The following is an 18,713-nucleotide window of genomic DNA, read 5'->3' as shown; positions in this document are numbered from 1 at the left end:
GCACATGTGCCCACAGAGAGAGCTCAGAGTGCCACCTCTGGCATACGTGCCATAGGTTCGCCATCACTGTGCTAAAGGTAGTCCCCTATAAAGTACAAGTGAATGTTAGTTTCCACACAACAGGAAACTGTTCTTTAGTTTTATGTCTAATCATACAGCTCTCTATTTTCGATTGAACATGATCCCAGCTTCCCTCCAAATCTCACCCATAAACAGTGGAGTGAGTGGAGTGGGCTGGGTTCCTTCTACTTAGGCAGAGAAAGGGATGCCTGAACAGAAAGTTCAAGCCTTTGCTTAAAGTGGCAGCAGAAAGGTTGTTGTTCCTTAAAAACAAGAAACGCTACCTTATGTAGGCTCAGCCCCTGCCTCCAAAATGTTCAAATTCATTTATGCCAGAAAAACAGTTAAATTCCCCTCCTAACGTAAGAAAAAGGTCTGGGCTAAATACTTAGGCCCAGAGTAAATTGTTACATTTCTAAATTCAGTGCCCTGAAGCAAGTTTTGCTTATCAAAAAAGTATGAAAATTCGGCACATGAAACAGAATACATGAAACAATGTGTGAGGGTTCATGCATGCACACACGCACACACAGATACTTTGTTAAAGTAGGAAATGATTCAATAAAAATGAACAATAAAATGAGAATCCATATTCCTTTCAACCTCATCAAAACCAGAAGGTATAAATGTACTTACTTCATTTCCAGTATCTCTTCTAACTGTTTTCTCCGCTCTATTCTTAAATTGGCCAGATGTGCTTCTTTCTCGCCCAGAGACTGCTGTGTTGAGGCAAGGCGTGCTTTGGTGGCATCCAGTTCTTGTCTGGTCTTATCCAGTGCATTCCTTAGTTCTTCTAACTGAAAGTACAGATGAAATAAGTGGTCACAATGATCATCTGCAAATGAACAACAGCTTTGGTTTCCCCATTTTTGCCACTTATTTTGCTACCTTTAGGTGAACAATAGGAGAATGTTGAAGTCTGTATGGGTGCCATTGTCCTTCATTTGTAATGGTGCATTCATTTTTTTAGATAAATACCCTATCTGAGCAAAATAAAAAGTTAAACCACCTGACATAACTGACAAGTACATTTCACCAAATGGAACTGAACCCTTCTATTTGGAAAGCTTCTGAATTCTCTATGCATGCTTCCTTACAAACAAGCAATAGAGGAGATAAATATATATTATGACAGGAAAATCTGTCCATCCTATGCTGCATTGCTCTGCATGTTTGCCTCTGAAATGATTTACAGGCTAGGTGCATTTTACACTTCAATGAGACTGAATCACTTCTTTGTAGGGAACCTTGGAGGATGTGGCTGCACGTGGCAGTTCCTTGCACCACCACAGTGGACTCCACTGCTGTGGTGTCTCTGTGGCTGCCTGGTTGCTTTTCAAGGAGTGTTCATGGCTCAGGGGGATGTCCTGCTACCACTATGAACTGACTAGTTCATTTCATATATGGCTAAGGCAGGAAATACTGCTATTTCTGTGAATGGCAGCAGAGTTCTAGAGTCTGCTAATGTTGGACTACATTGTGCAAAATCATCATCATCATCATCATCACCATTTTTTCTTCAATTTTTCTGCGTCGAATGTGCATACAGTATAATATACTACTAAATTATACACCACTACTGTAATACTGGAGTATAGCAGCCACTGTTCACAGCAATTATGTACAGTAAAAATGGAAATTAACCAAAGTATATTATAGCATAATCAGCTATCTGTAACCATGAATTCTTTTTCCACTGATTGAAATATCCATGGCTTGAAAATATTCAAAAAATATATAAATCCCAGAATGCAACCTTGGAATTTGCCATTTTATATAAGGGACACCACTTTATTATGCCATTATATTTAACAGAACTTGATCATCCATTAGATTTTGGAACCAAACCCTGCTGTATCTTCACATGTTGTGTAAAACTTGATTTCTTTAATTCTAAAAGTATGTTTCTAAATGTTTCTGAAGTTGAAGATTTAATTTTAGACTTGGTATGCTTCATATTCATTCCACAGCCTTGATAAAATTCTGGTTTCAGTTAATAGATCATCAATGTTTATGTCTGGTCTATTAATACTGGAGATCAGCATATCTCCAAAATAAATTTAACATACTTACTACAAAAATGTTATAGTTTAAGCTTAGAGGGGTAGAAGACTCAAGTTGCATCCACACTGCAGTAATAGTCTGGTTTAAGACTGCTTTAACTGCACTTGCTCAGTAATAGGGAATTCTGGGAATTGAAATTTATTGTGGCATCAGAGCTCTCTGACAGAGAAGGCTAAATAGTAGAATTCCCTACTATTGAGCCAGAGCAGTTAAAGCAGTCTCAAACTGGATTATTGCTGCAGTGTATTTTGGACCTTACTCGAGCAAAAATGACCAAAATAATAATAATAATAATAATAATAATAATAATAATCCTGTGATTACGATTTAGGTCCCAAATCCACTGCAGAAATAATCCACTTTGAAACCACAGTTTGAGATTCTTTGTTGCATGCACCTATGTCTTATCCTTGACTTATACATGTGTCATATCAAAATCCATAATATTGGCCCCAGAACCTGCACTCAGCTTATACATGAGATCAATTTACAGTCGAGTATATACAGTAAGTCTTATTCATTGGAGGAAACTGATGAAATGTCTGAATAGGTCGTCCTTGCAATACCTTCTATAATTCTATGAGTCTAAGTAGCCTCATCTGTACAAAAGTTAGCATTAATAAAGTAATCATTCTTCAAGAAGTAACATTGTTGCTCTAGTTCAATTTTTTTTTTAAATAGTCATTATGATAAGTGACAAAAGTTTTTCACAAAAGGGTTAAAGAAGGACATGCCCAAAGGAAAGTGTTTTCCCCCATTACCACTCATCTAATTTCAAATATTTTCCATGTCCATGAAACTGATTCCAGGAATAGTCCAGAACTGCCCTGCTCAACTAGAATGAGTTGACCAGGTCTTCCAAACCCAATTCCATTAAGCCAGAAGGCAGAGGACATTGCCCAGGGAACCCAAGACATGGTCTCATAGAGTGGATCTCCATGGAACCCGTAGATTAGGTGAGGCAACATCAATTTTTAAGTAGCTCTGGAGCTAGCTGAGAAACTCAATGGAGCAGCTGGACAAAAGGATTTAGTTGGCTAAAACCAAACAAATTCAGAAAATCAGTACCTGACAACATATTTAATTCCCTCTTGTTCCTCAAGCCTATGGGTCTGAGGCCAAAGACAAGCAAATAGCCAAAGCTAGTCCTAGCTAACAGCCTGAAGTCAGTGCCAGGTACAGAGCTCTCAACAGATTGTAAGAGGACTTGGGGGGAATAACTTCTGCCATGCCCCCATTTCTCTATATACTTCAGAAATATGAATAACCCCACCTCACCAGCATGTTCTCCATTTTCTCTTCCAGTCAATCTCCACCTGTGGAATCCACTTTGAAATTAGGGAAAGTGATTCATCATTATATCATGCTTTCAAAACTTGTGTCAATTTCAGCCTTCAAGGTAATTCTGTTCCTTCACAGGACAGCTTGCTTGGAAAAGAATTCTCTTTGATGGAAAACAATTAGGCATGCAATCCCCCTCCTCTTTTCTCTGAGTCTCTTTAGATAAACCATACAAGTAGAGCAGAGCAAGTCTTTAGCTGGTGTTAAAGTACAGCGCTGTCAGACTGGCCCCTCTGGTTAATGTCAATAGCACTACATATAAAAGGTGACTAAAATGTGTACAAATGTTGATCTTTGGAGAAGGCATGCCTAGAATCATGCACACATCTACTATTTCATCCACCAGGGCAACAATGGCAGACAGAAAGGGTGAACTGGAAGTTTTCTTGGGGGGGGGGGAGTAGATTCCTAGCACACTTGCTGGGTTATACTCCACAAGGTGACTTCTCCACCACTCTCCTTAACTGTGATGTGTAGCAGTTGTAGATGCTCATCCCATCTGTGTGTGTGTGTGTGTGTGTAAGGCAGCAGAGAGTGTTTTAAAACTATTAGCAAAGAAGCTCAAAAAGTGCTATCTTCCGTATTACATGGTTTATTTTATTTCTGATTCATTGAAGTACACTTGCATGGTTATAGATACAGGTCTAAAGTAATGTAATCTGAAAATGTAGTAATTTGATTTCAAATAACATGAATTCTGTAAAGAAGATTCCATGTGACAGTAAGTAATCTCCCTTTTTATAAAATTCTTTCAGTACTTTTGGTATGATATTGTCCAGCTCGTTTGTATGTAGAAGAAATTCTATCCCAAATTATATGAAGCTACCCCAAACATTCCCTGTTCATTAATTATAACTGCATAGGACTCAATCTACAGTCACGCCTCATTTTACAGCATAGGATTCAATCTATAGTTACACCTATCCTACAAATAAATGCTAAATACAAAAAAGGCATCCCTTTGTATACATCAAAAGGAAAAGCAAAGAAGGTCATATCACAGTGCAACATCCATGAAAAACTGTATCAATTGTAGAAAATCATAATGAGATGCCTTCTGCAGATATTTTCCTCACTAAAAAGCAAACTTATTTATATTCGATCAGAAGTAAATCTCACTGACTTCAATGTCACTTGGTCACAAACAAGTGTGCATCACACTACAACCTTTAAAAATATAAAAAAAACTATAAAACAGGTACTTTAATTAGAATCAGGAATCTGCTTCTCCAGTGGCCTAAATGCAAAAATATAACACACTAACATAGACTGGTTTCAAAAACATCCATTTGTCTTGACAATAAATAGAAGGAAGGTTCCCCTAGACCATTAACAAAATATGAATAACTGTGCATTGCCAATGGAAGCAATCCAAATGGCATGGTCGCCAATGTATATAAATGATTAATCGAATAGACATACAGTATAGACCACATCTAGGGGGGAAAATCACTACAGGAATCAGAACTGGAAATAATGTCCATGAATAAGAATGGAACAAATTGTGATCCACTCCACCATACAACTCTGTATCAGCAATGAAACCAGAAAATGCAATGAAGACTCTATATGAATGCTACCTCACCCAGTACAACTTTCCCAGATAAACAGTAAAACTATCTGCACGTTGATGGAAATTTTTTAAACAGAAAGGCACCATTCTGAATATATATGGATCATTGGTCCCAGTGTTAAAGCTTTTGGGGAGCAAATATTACCACTTGCGGTAATACTATTACTATTGTCTGTGTTTTGTGGTGATGACACAAATATTAGGGGGGGGGACCAAGGACCTTCTACAAATGCTCATAGCAGCTGCATGACTGGAAATTGTATAACATTGGGACTCTTATCTGGACTGACCTTTCAGCAATTGCTATCAAAAGTTTGGAATACAGCCTTATGCAAAAACCTGACATATAAAATAAGACAACAGAATGAAGATGATGTTTATTAAAAACATAGTATTTATTCCTTACTATGCCACTAAAAAGATATTCTGAATATGGGCCTCCTGACAACATGAAGGGATTCTGGACCATCTCTCTCTCTCTCTCTCTCTCTCTCTCTCTCTCTCTCTCTCTCCAAAATGAAACAAGAGATAATGCCAGAAAACAAAAATCCCTGGTTGGATGGCACCCAACAAACTACAGGGGTAGAGCAGAAGACAACTATAAGTAAAACTATGACTAATGAAGCAACTGGACTGCAGCTGAAAGAACATTTAGCTGTTGACATGCTCAGAGGTGAAACAAGAGTCCAAAGCTGCACAACATATATTATAGGAACATGGAATGTGAGAAGCGTGAATCAGGGGAAGCTAGTCAAAGGCCCGTTACAAACGGGCCAGAAAGTACGCGCAGAGCGCGTACTAGAGTTAGAAAGGGGCGGTGCTTCCGCACCCCCTAACCCTAGTGCGTGCTCTGCGCGCAGAAAATGGTGGCAGCCATTCCACACGGCTGCCGCCATGATGACGTCACGACCGCGCCACCTCTATACGGGGCAGCGCGGATGTGACATCCTCGCTCCACGCCAGGGCGCTTAGTGCGCCCTTAGCGCGGAGCAGGAAGGAGCTCCGTTTCAGAGCTCCTTCCTGGTTTGGTCCGCTGGGCGCAACCTTCACATGGCTTCAAGCCCCAAGGACACCCCTTTCCAGGCTGCAGGGAAGGGGCTTTTTGCCGCTTCCCCGCAGCCTGAAAAGCAGTGGATCGGGGCCTCAGTGGCTGCCGCTCTGGACACTGAGGCCCATAGTAAAACAAATAATGAAATGTATAAACACTGCAATAATTGAGGTGACTGAGCTAAAGTGGACAAGAATTGGACATTCTGAATCAGATAATTACACATTGTTTTACATTACTCAAATGAAAATCTAGGAAGAAATGGGATGGCATTAATGGTGAGAGGATAAGCAGTCATAGGATATAATGAAAAATCTGATTGAATAATAAGACTTCAGGGAAACTTATCAATATAACTGTAATCCAAGTTTATGCTCCAAGTACAGAGGCAGAAGAAGAAATTGATCACATATCAAAACAGGATTTGTTGTTAATTATAGAGGACTGGAAAGTAAAAGTAGGAAACAGAGCAGAACCAAAAGTTGTAGGAAAATTTGGCCTAACATCAAGAAATGAAGCAGGAGAGTGACTGATTATAGTTTGTGAGGTCAGCAGTTTGTACACTGCAAACACATTTTTCCAGCAACCAAAGAGGTGACTACATAATTTGAAGCCGAAGATGGAGGAGCTCCATTCTCTCTGCCAAAAAAAAAAAAAAAAAGACCAGAAGCAGATTGTGGCACAGACCATGAGTTGCTAATATATATAAAAAATGAAGTAATGCTAAAGAAGAACACTAAACCAAACATTATGCCAAAATACAACCTGGAGAACATCCCCGTAATTTAAAGATAATGTTAAAAAAAAAAAAAGAGCCTGTCCTATTAAGCCTAATTGACTGGGAGCCAGAAGAACTCTGAACTGAGGCCAGAGACACTGTTGGGAAGGAATACAAAAAGACACTATATGTACCCAAACAGAAAGAAAAGCCTGTCATTATCATCTGGATTACAGACGAAACTCTTCAAGTAGTTACGACAGACAAAAAGCAATATCAAAAGCTGACAGAAATAAAGTCAGAACCCTGAATGTAAGTGTTCATTGCCTTGTGAGTAGGGACAAGGAGAATTACTATAATAATCAATGCAAAGAAATAGAAGATGACAACAAAAGACCTCTTCCACAAGATCCAAGAAATGAAAGGAAATTTTAAATCAAGAGTAGGGATGCAGCTATGGGGACAGTCGACAAGATCTTGAAGTGTAAAGGTACAGCATTGAATACCAAAGTTAGGACTGTCCATGCCATCATTTTTCCCATTTCTTTGTAAGGTTGTGAAAACCAGACAGTGAAAAAAACGGATAGGAAGAAAATCAACCCATTTGAAGTATGGTGCTGGAAAAGAGTTCTACAGATAATGTCCATTTCTAAATTGAAACTTGGAGAGCTATGAGTCAGACAGGGGGGAAAAGGCAAATAAATGTGTCGTAGAAAAATCATGCCTGAACTCTCCCCCCCCCCCTTCCAGTAATAGGCTGAGTTTACATAAAATGTTAAAGAGTGAAGTTAGTCTAAATATACTTGTAGTGGAAATAAAATTTATTCCATTGAAACACATTGAGACACAAGACACTGCTGATGGCAGAAGCAAGACTGGAATGTACAGATAATTATTTTTAAGGCTAGTCAATGGTTAGAAGTCCTACATAACATCATCATTAAAATCAAGCCAAGGCATTCCAGTCTGAATCAAAGTTTATTTATTAAAGGATTTACCACTTTTAGATTTCATATTGCTTGGAAGACCACCAGTTTCCATTCTCAAATATCCAGTTTCTTCCTTTTCTTCTTTCATACTTAAGACCTTCAGGATCACTTTGACATGTTCACCAATGATAATAAAATGTCCCTTCTCCATTTGCTTTAACCTCTGCTGGAATCACCCTCAAATAAATCTTGCAGAAAGCCTTAAACAATGTATAAAATAATACTGATCTTAGATATGAAGGACAGGAAACATCACAGATTGGTTCAGAAACAATGTGATTATGGGCACTATCGTTTACAAAAGGAGTTTGCAAGATAAATTGAGCAGACCAAGACAGAAATAATGTCCATTTCTAAATTGAAACTTGGAGAGCTATGAGTCAGATGGAAACAAGTAGACTCCCTCCCTCCTTTAAAAAAATGGTTACATTCCTCTGTTTTAAACTAGGTAATAGTCAGCTACTTCAAGAAAAACTTTTAAAACCAATTTATAATTATTAGTATGGCCAATGTTATACTGTTACATGCAGTTTAGAAGAACTAATAAAACATGGTGGGAAACTTTGTCTGTCACTTTGAAGGGGCTGGAATCTTACCACACCATTTCCAGTTATGCAAGTATGTGAAATTTCTTTCCACCCTTGTCAAGTAGTTGCACCCATAATGGCTATTCATACCAAAGCCAGTACAATACCAGACTGGTTGAATTCATAGAGAGAACAACAGATGTGTAAATTAGTTTGTGGTGCCATTTTTTGCTAGTTCAGCAGTTACAGCATTTCCTTCACAGGCTGAGAAAGTGTGCTTTGCTGACACAGTTCCAGTGGCTGTAACCTTGGCTCCTACTTTTCAATTTCTGCAGAATGTGGACAGGATCCTTGGAGAGGTGAGAGACACCACATGTGTACTAGACGCTTGCCTTTCTGGGTTATCAAACAGATGAGAGGGAAAATGGCTGAGTAGGTGAATTCCAATTTGCCTAAAGCAGGTAGTTGTGAACTCTTTGTTGAAAAACCATCCCTGAATCCCTGTTTAATAAATAATTATTAGCCAATGTCCAACCTATCATTTTTGGAGAAGGTATTGGAGTGTGTGGTGACCTCCCAAACTTCAGGGGTTTCTGGATAAAACAGATTATCTAGATCCATTTCAAACTGGTTTCAGTCAAGGCCATGGGGCATAGACAACTTTGGTCCCCTTGGTAGTTGACCTTCACGGGGAATGGGCAGGGGGTTGTCTCAGTGTTTTCTCAGCAGCTTTAAATACCATGGTCCATTGTATCTTTCTGGATCACCTCGTTGGGATGGGAGTTGTTTTAAATCGTTCCATTCCAGTTTGTTTCTGGGCATAATTCAAAGTGGTGGTTATGGTCTATAAAACCCTATATGGATCAGATACAGGCGATTTGGCAGACTGTATCTCCCTATATGAGCTGGCTTGGTCTCTGAAATTATCAGGACATGCCCTTCTCTCACCATTTGTAAGCACAGTTGGTGGAGATATGAGAGAAGGCCTTCTTTGTGGTTGCCCCTAGACTCTGGAACTGTCATCCCCAGGAAGCCAGAATGGCCACCTGTTTGTCCTTCCATCAGCAGTCTAAAACCCTTTTATTCAGTTGGCTTTTAAGATATGATGCTTTTAAAGAATGGGCTAGGGGGAGCTGTATTGTTTTAACTCGAGTGTTTTAAAGAGCTTTTTATCTTTTTAACCACATTTTATTCTTTTATCTTGAGATGTGAATTGTTTTAATACTATAAATAATGTAATTCTAGTTCAGTGTTCACTTTTTGTATATTTTAATTGAATTGTTCTCTTAAATTGTGAGTCCCACTTTTTTGGGGGAAAGGACTCAAATAAATATAAAAACAACCACCACCACTACCCAGCAGGTGTATCTTATGGTTGCAGACATTTAAGCTACTAATGCTTAGTACAAACTGCCATAACAATGTTAGCACTTGACATTGGTCTGCAAATATTCTAATAAGCACTGGTATAATATTCACCAGGTAGGATACATATTAAACCCAGCTTCAAGAGTTGTAAGATGAATAGTAAAAACATGTTAAATTTTGATTGGCTGATAAAATGAAACTCTACTCCATTTCTATTTCATATGGATTTTCTTACAGCAAGATATAAATTATGCCTGGGAAACTGTACATTTTAATGCCTTTTGAATTATCATGCTTTTGTAAAAACAAAAAAGTCAAACTGTTTTCATACGCAAGTAAAGAAATATTGCCATAATAATCATTATTTGATTGTAACTAAATCATGTTGCCAGAACCCATGAACAGCTGCATGACCTGAGTATCTGCTTGAGGCCACAACTGCATTTTTCTCAACCCAATACCACCTGTCTCCTCTACTGTTACTGGAGGTTGGTAGTTATCAGCCCCCATTGGAATCTTTAACTATCATAATGATGAAGTCCATTCCACACTACCCTAAATATCATCTTGACACTTTCCATAAACACACACTTGTACAGTGTGGGAGGTGGCATAATCACATGCAGTTAGAAGGCTGATTTTATTTCTAATCAAAAACTGAAAACCAAACGGGATACCAAAATAAAGGCAGAATTTTGGAATAGCATTTTGAAGGATTTAAGATACTTTGGAATAATTTGTTCAAGCTTAATGCACATATAATATTGGAAATTACAATTAAGCATGGAAGTAGCTTCATTTGGGTAGTTGTCATACTCTGTTGCAGCCACAGCTTGAAAAGTTACACACCAGGAGAAAAGTGGAAAATATGTGAAAATGAAATAAAATAACTTTTGTTATGTAACTAATTATCACCACACCACACACACACACAAAGGTAAAGTGAGCCTGTTAGTTCCTGGGAAAGGAGAGTTATCTGGAAACAAAATCCTAAAAAAAAGTCCTAAAAATCTATCTCCCCAAAAAAGCTGTTTAGTCCTTGAAGTAAGGAGAAAATGTAACAAGAAATTATTATTATTATTATTATTATTATTATTATTAAGATTTATTTATACAGCACTGTAAGTTTACAAGTTTTAAAAAGTAGTGACTGCTTATCAGCTGTTACATTGTTTATGATTTTATGTACTGTATTTAATCCAAAAGTAAAATGTTACAATATTTTAGCTCTGGTTATAGTAAAAGTTACGAACAGCCCTGTAGCCCCATAAAACCAACACATTTTCCATAATACAAACTTTCATGGATTGAACTCCATCTCTTCAGGAACAGTATTATGACAAATGCTTTTAATTTCTGAAAGGAAGCCTCATTAAACAAGTGCAGACATTTTTCAGAGTTGTACCTAAAGTAGAACATGTCTCATCAACAGTGTTAATTAGTCATGCAAAGCTTCTCTTATTTCATTCTTGCACATAAGAATGAGAAATTTCCAATCTTCTTCCTGTTGGGTCAGATCACAGCTGCTGCCATACATTTCTGATAATGTTTTGCATTTGTGGATTTTTTAAAAAAAAATTATTTTGCAAAAACTGTGCAAAAACACATTTCGCACAGAAACAATTTTTTCATACCGATGAAATATTCAGAACAAAGTCCTGAAATACACATACACACACACACACACACACACACACAAGAAAAATGTGCAAATATTTACAGAACATGTCAATACACATCAAGGGATCTTTTCTCGTCAATGAAGGGAACATTTGCAAATATGCTATCCATCTCTAGTGTCAATGCATGTTCCTATGATTAGTATGCAATCGAAGTGTTTTCTTCAGACTCTGTGCATTTAAAGTCTTTCAGTGAAACTGCATGATTCTTAAAGCCTTTGCTCAGCTTCCTGTTATTGCATTGGACAAACCTTTGTTCATTAACAGATTATATTTAAAAGACTACATGCAATGTTATTGTATAAAACAAATTAAAATGCACCAAGTACTAGTTTAATCAACTGATCTTTTTTTCCAAGACTGGGTGCACCATATTTTCCACTACATTAAAGATTTGGAGCCAAATGAAAAGTAAAGTGTGTATAAGTAACTAAGGCTACAGTCTCAAATACTGGAGAGTGAGATATACTGAATTTCTGAGAATTTTGCTTAGGATTGCATTGTGAGCATGTAAGACACTTGCTCAAAGCAATTGTAAAATCATGGTATTCTTCCTCTCCTTCTGCAGGCAAGCTCAGAGCAACAGGAAAGACCAAATCAAGTCTACAGGAAATTCATTATCTCAGGGTCTGTTCCTTTTCTGCAAAAGATCATTAATATACATCTTTTCCATGTCCCCTCTTCCTTCCTGTGACTTTATTTTATATTTTTATAAATTACTGCATCTCCATAGCAAAATCTATTAGCTGTGTAACTTACTTTACAGACCCAAGCACTACCCACCCAGAATGCTGAGAGACAACATCTTTCAGTATTAAGATGCTGAAACATACAGAACAACAGACCTGCTTGTATGAGATTCCTTAAGTGCATTGCATAGCTTATTACAGTCAAAGAGCCAGAACAAAACCAATCAATCATATACAGAAATGAGATATTAAACTGTATTAATAAAGCATCCCAATGGTCCTCCACTAGCACCAACCATTTGTCTTCTCACTCTCCGCAACTGATTTTTTTTTTAAAATAACACATTGGATTTCTGTCAGACAACACTGATATTAGAAATGGGCAGATTGACTAGTTTGGAGGAAGCATCAACTGACCAATTCCCACATATAGGCTACAAAACCAAAGATCATTCCCCACTACTTCCACCTCCTGTTTACTGCATTATACTGTACAAATCTTTACAAAAAGAGAAATACCAGCCTAACCACTATGTCAGGGATGCAAAACATTAAAACAGGCCAAGTTAAAGGCCAAAGAGTACAGGATGTTCAAGTAGAAGACTGACTGAGGAGAAATTCTCTAATGGATTACTAAGGAAAAAGCTGAGGAAATACAAAGTCCTTAAAATGAAATATGTTGGAGTCTATGCTTTATTGTGGTGGAGACAATATAGGTAAAAGTGCACATAAATAGTTAGAAGATAAGTCTCATGGAGGAAGCTTTTGTAGGCACATATTTTTCCCCACCTATTACCCAACAGGTATTGTAGTAAGCCAAAGGTCCAAACAGTAAATATCAATCCCAAGCCAGAACTTTAAGGTCACGAGCCAAAACCTGGCTACCAAAGGGCCCTGAGTATTTCTTAACCAGGTGATAAAGTATCAAATGATGGTCTATGCTGAAGACTACTTATATGTAACAGAGCAAGCCCATGTGATCAGAAAAAAAGCATTCAGTTGAAGCTTAACTATTTAGCACAGAGCTAATCCCTAATAGTGCATGGAATAATAAGTGTATAGTTTCCAGGATCACTGAGCTAGATGGAAGTCCACATAGACTATTGTTGGTCATGACAAATATGACAGAAAGTAACTGAGCTCACCCGTGTTTAGATTCAGTGTATTCAGGATGAATGTTACCAGTTTCAGAAGCCTTCCCTGGGTTTAACTGGTTGATCAGGGAAAACATTTCCCCTGTGGAAATCAGATCCATAAAAGTAAGACCTGAAATATATAGTCATCAGGATCCTACATGTATTCATTAGGAGCTAGGAAGTAATCTCTACAAGGGTTCTGCTAAACCTGAGCTGGAATATAACGTGTGTGTGTGTGTGTGTGTGTGTGTGTGTGTGTGTGTGTGTGTGTAAACAAGAGGTGATATGATAGTCCTGTTTAAGTATTTTAAGGGATGTCATAGTGAAGATGGAGAAAGCTTGTTTTCTGCTGCTCCAGAGAATAGGACCTGGAGCAATGGGCCCAAACTACAGAAAAGGAGATTCCACCTCAACATTAGGAAGAACTTTCTGACTGTATGAACTGTTCGACAGTGGAACACACTCCCTCAAAGAGGACTGTGAGTGAATTGTCCCTGGATCATTGGGAAAGCATGTGTGCATGAATGCCTGCTGCACTTCCCCAGTATCATGGAATCGTCAGCATCCCTCTAGCACCATGGAATTGTTGAGGGAGAGTGCATTTCCTATCAATGCTAATTTTCAGATTAAACATTTTAAAAGGATTAAATAATAAACAGGAAACTTATTCAACCTTGATTTTCTGATTCCTTGAACAAAGTTGGGAGCTGAACTGAGCCTGTACGAGACCTGGAAAGATACAGTTTCACAGACACATAGTAATAATGCTCTCAGGTGACCTTCAAATCCCACAGGGGTCATGGGGGAATTCTGCCATATTTTTTTTAAATTCTCTGGTGCATTTTAGGTCCAGGAAATACCTTTTCCCCCCAATGGCACATGACCTGGAATTCAGCTTCCTGCTGGGAAAAAAAAAGATTTTGCCTGACCCTAAAAGAGACCAGGATGGGGGGAAATGTGAAGAATTTGCCCCCATCTCCCAATGTCATGTGCAATCTGGGCAAAATAAAGTTTTAGGGGACTGAGAGCCACAAAATGATCCTGAAAGGTCATGTGCACCCCACTTGCTGTTGTATACCACCTTAAAGTCATTCACAACTTATGGTGACCCTAAGGCAAACCCATCATGGAGTTTTCTTGACAAGATTTGTTCTGAGGGAGTTTTCCTTTGCCTTTCTCTGAGGCTGAGAGAGTGTGACTTGCTCAAGCCCACCCAGTGGGTTTTCATGGCTCAGCAGATATTCAAATCCTGGTCTCTGAGGTCATAGTCAGATGTCCAAGCCACTACACTGTGCTCACTCTCACATGTGCCCCATTGGCTACACTTTCCCCTACCTCTCATGTAGAGAATGATTCTTTGAAACAATGCTGGACAAGATGAACATTTGGCCTAATTCAGTAGCAGTATTTATAAAACCTAATGTCAGAGTCATTTCTCAGACATCCTACAGTGATAAATGGGGAAATGGGAGGTTTTACTCAACTTAGATTCCAAAAACTTTAGGATACCAGTGGTGAAGTTAAACAATAAAAACAGTGAACCAGCAATGCATATAAAAAGAAACTGCCAAGAATAATTTCAGAGGAACAAATCATAAATGTATTTAGGAAGAACAGGACATAGTCATAATTTTATTTGTCATTCTGAGGTATGAAAACCAGACATCACATATCTGGGATTAGGAGCAAGATATTTGTTACCCAGTGTCAGTCTGCTTCCAAAAGCATGAATTAAGCCATTTTATAAAAGAAGCCATCTGATTAAAAGGAATACACCAGACCCTGTCTAGTGGCCTCAGAGCATTATGATAAAGGAGATGCTTCTTATAATATATAGAAATGGCTCCCATAACACAGTAATCACAACATATCCAAAACTGAAAATATATTTATGAAATCTTCTTAGAAATACAACTGCTAATTGCTATTCCTGAAGATGTGATTAACTCCACTGAAGGTTGTATAAGTAATTATGTCAAAAGAACTTTCCATTCTTATGTTGCTCTAAAAATGCTACAAGGGGTAAGAGTACCTCAAGGGATTTCCTTGTGCAAAACAAGAAAGATAGATCCACAACTTGCAACCAATTGCTTCATGCAGTTGTACTGATATTATAGCATAGAAGACTCTCCCAATAAATCAGTTTTGATACTTAACAGTACGAACAGAGTCTGTGGTTAGTAACTTTAACATTAACTTCTGGAAACCACAGAAAACCACATGGATCTAGTGGAATAATGAGGGCTTGTTCCAATGTTGATCCATCTTTACCCCCTGCAGACAATTTTGTGACAGCAACCTCATGTGAGCTAGATTTTTCCCCACTGGGTAATTTGCAGACATGATGCTTTGGAGTTATGACAGAAGTATTCAGACATTGCTACACAATGAGAATTAGCTTTTGATTTCATGGAACAGCAGGTAAAGTTTTCTGCCAGTGCATCACGTCAGAGGTAAAGTCATGGAAAAGATAGCTCTACGTTAACTCAGAACCTTCCCATAGTTCAACAGAGCAGGAGTCTGCAAGAAAGATCCTCTTCATTCACATCCTCAGTGTTTCAGGGATAAAGAGGTAAAGGAAGTCTCATACTTCATCTCTTTTCTGGAACAGACTGTAAACCAGAATGGATAATGCCAGAAGTATCAGTTTGCTTCAACCTAATATATAAAACAGATTGTGTGCACAAACCCTATCCCCCATCCCACCCTGCAATATTGTGTAACCTAGGGATTTTACTGGCTTTAAAATACATACCACAATCTAGCCTTTTGTCTCAACACCCCATGATACATAGCTGATAAATTCTACTTATCATCCGACTGAAATGCAACTCATTCTGGGCCAGAATCATCAGCTGTTTAGTCTTACATACCAGCGTACCACAAATGCTTAGACCAGGAAAGGAAGAATTAAGCAGTATCAAATTTAAACTGAAGAGGGAATTTTGGAAGGTAGAATGCACAGCAATTACAGGAGCTGGAATTAATCCAGGACACTGAGATTAACATTCTTGCTGCAAAGGAAAAGACCTAGGGATTGTTAATGACCACATGTGGTCTTTGTATCACCTCTGAAAGATAGCACCTCCTGTAATTCAAAACCTGCTATCCAAAACTTCATCACTGCTTCCCCATGGTTTCCTCGGAAAAGTTTACCAATCAAGTTCTGACCCAAACTGACCTTGCTTAGTTTGAGAAATGTAATAGGAATACATCAGAGAGATGTAGTTCCAAGAAGAAAGGAACAGGTGGCAGGGCAATAACAGTTCTGTGGGGAGCTTTTTGTGAAGCTACTTGCATGCTCCACTGCCATCACAATGCCAAGCATATCACCAGCACTTTATTGAAAATCATCATCATTATTTTTTAAAAGGAAAATGAATAAAAGCAATGATCAGAGAAAGTAATCCAAGGGGAAGAATTTCTGGCATTCACTGAGATTCAACAAATATGCAAAAAATATATATTTGATTAAAGAAGCAGGGCTTTTTAAAAATATAAGTTAGCATTTAAAATAATATGTTTTCATGCTTTAGCCTATTGTAATGGCAGTTTCAAAAATGTGTGGTGTTAACACAATTAATTTTGCAGATGCTGCACAAATATAGGTACTGTACTTATTTTGATTTCCAAATATGCAAAGTGTGTGGCAAGCCAGAAGAAACACAGAGTCTGTCTCAAGTACTGATAATTTTTTTCCATATAAAAAGATAATCAACTATCTTGCAGTGATAAAAAGTGAGATAAAATCTGGAACCAGTATTAATTTGAAAACACCCAAACAAATTTTGAAGAAGTACAAAACTAACCCTATATTTCAGTTCTTTAAACCTGTATTATTACAAATCAAGAGATTCTTCTGTGTTCAGTGTGTACTAAGGTCCAAAACACACCGTATAAATAATCCAGAATTCACTAGCATTGAGCATCCACGCTGCGGAACTAGACCAGATTGACACTGCTTTAACTGCCATGACTCAATGCTATAGAATTCTTGGAACTGTAGCTTTTTGAGGGATTTAATCTTTTCTGTCAGAGATCTCTAGTGCCACAACAAAATACAATTCCCAAAATTTCATCACATTGAGCCATGGAAGTTAAGGTGGTGTCAACCTGAATTATTTCGGCAGTGCAGACATAACCTTGGAGATACTGGTCCAATTTTGAGATCTGTATCTATGGACCTTATTGCATATGGCAGGTTACTTTCATTTGCAGCAGGTTTATAGGGCCTGGTTTGGGGCTCACTGCATACCCTCACCCCTCTTCTGTTGTACTCCCATGAGAAACCAGTTTTAAATGCATTTTTTTATTAACACAAAAAATCCATTAATGATATGCTTTTTCTGCTTCTATTGTGCAATCATTTCCTGTGAGAAAGTTCAATTGCACTGTTATGCCAGTTTGGGGTGGTAAGTGGGTATGGTTTGGGTGGGGAAAAAAGAAGGGGTGGGTATTCTGATTTCCTCACCCACCTCTTTTTCCTCCACTCCAGCCCCATCCAGTAGTACAATGCTATAATGCTGTAACGCCATGGTGTGCTAATGTCCTCATTTTCTCTCTCTCCCTCTCAAATACATACACACACACACACACACACATGATTGGAAGTGTAAGAGACAAGGGGGAAAGAGCTTTACAGTTTGTTTTGTTTTGTTTAAGCCTTTATTTTTGTTAACCCTTTGGCTCATCCTTTGGACACCCTTTGGCTCGTCCTTTAGCACATTAAAACCAGAGATAGATCAGACAGATCTGAAGATGCTGACTTTCCTCTGTCAGTGATTAGTTTAATCTGGGAAGTCTGATCTATCATGATCGAGAAAGCCTCCCCACAAGGAAAACATGGTTTTTTTTTAAAGGTAAGACTTTTAACTTTTAATTTCTATTCCTATAGGCAGTGTGTGTGTGTGTGTGTGTGTGTGAGAGAGAGAGAGAGAGAGAGAGAGAGAGAAACAATGAACAGGAACGGAGGTAATATATTTGAGGATGTAGTAGCTGGATAGTCCCAAATTCTGTAAGTGATAAAGCTTTTCTGCAAACGGACATTTTAATCCCAGAACGATTCTGAACGTGCATAAGGAAAGACAGCAATTCCAATTGACTAGTCTTTTTGCAGACATCACCATAGTAGGAAAACAGCCTTGTGCAATAAGGCTTCAAGGCTTACTTTTCAAAGATTAGTGCTGCATCCCACAGGCTCCCTAAATGCATGTTTCCTATTACAGCCAAATTTGAAAACTGGTTTAATTTAATCTGAAACCTAGTTTATTAGATTAAAATTATATTGATCACATTATATCTGACCTGCGCCAATGTTACATATTGGTTTTGAATCCATATTTAATATTGTAATATTGTAAGCCACTTTCATTGTTTTAACAAAGGTTGTTTTAACAAAAAGTGGGATAGAAATAAATTATTATTATTATTATTATTATTATTATTATTATTATTATTATTATTATTATTATTAATTTGTAGGCACAAAATATATTAACCAATATGCCAAACGGGCCAGAGG

The 18,713-nt window shown here is 37.9% G+C and overlaps 1 protein-coding gene across 1 annotated transcript in view; it reads right to left on the bottom strand.

Annotated features, from left to right (window-relative positions):
* Positions 1-18,713, bottom strand: part of ERC2 (ELKS/RAB6-interacting/CAST family member 2) — a 765,920-nt gene that overhangs the window by 347,579 nt on the left and 399,628 nt on the right. The window contains 1 exon segment of the mRNA XM_042454903.1: positions 697-857. Within this exon segment, the coding sequence (XP_042310837.1) occupies positions 697-857 (161 nt within the window).

The sequence above is a fragment of the Sceloporus undulatus genome, chromosome 2 (assembly GCF_019175285.1).
Source record: "Sceloporus undulatus isolate JIND9_A2432 ecotype Alabama chromosome 2, SceUnd_v1.1, whole genome shotgun sequence".
In the NCBI taxonomy this organism is placed as follows: domain Eukaryota; kingdom Metazoa; phylum Chordata; class Lepidosauria; order Squamata; family Phrynosomatidae; genus Sceloporus; species Sceloporus undulatus.
Note: the sequence above shows the minus strand (reverse complement) of the source record. Positions and strands in the feature narration are given on the sequence as shown.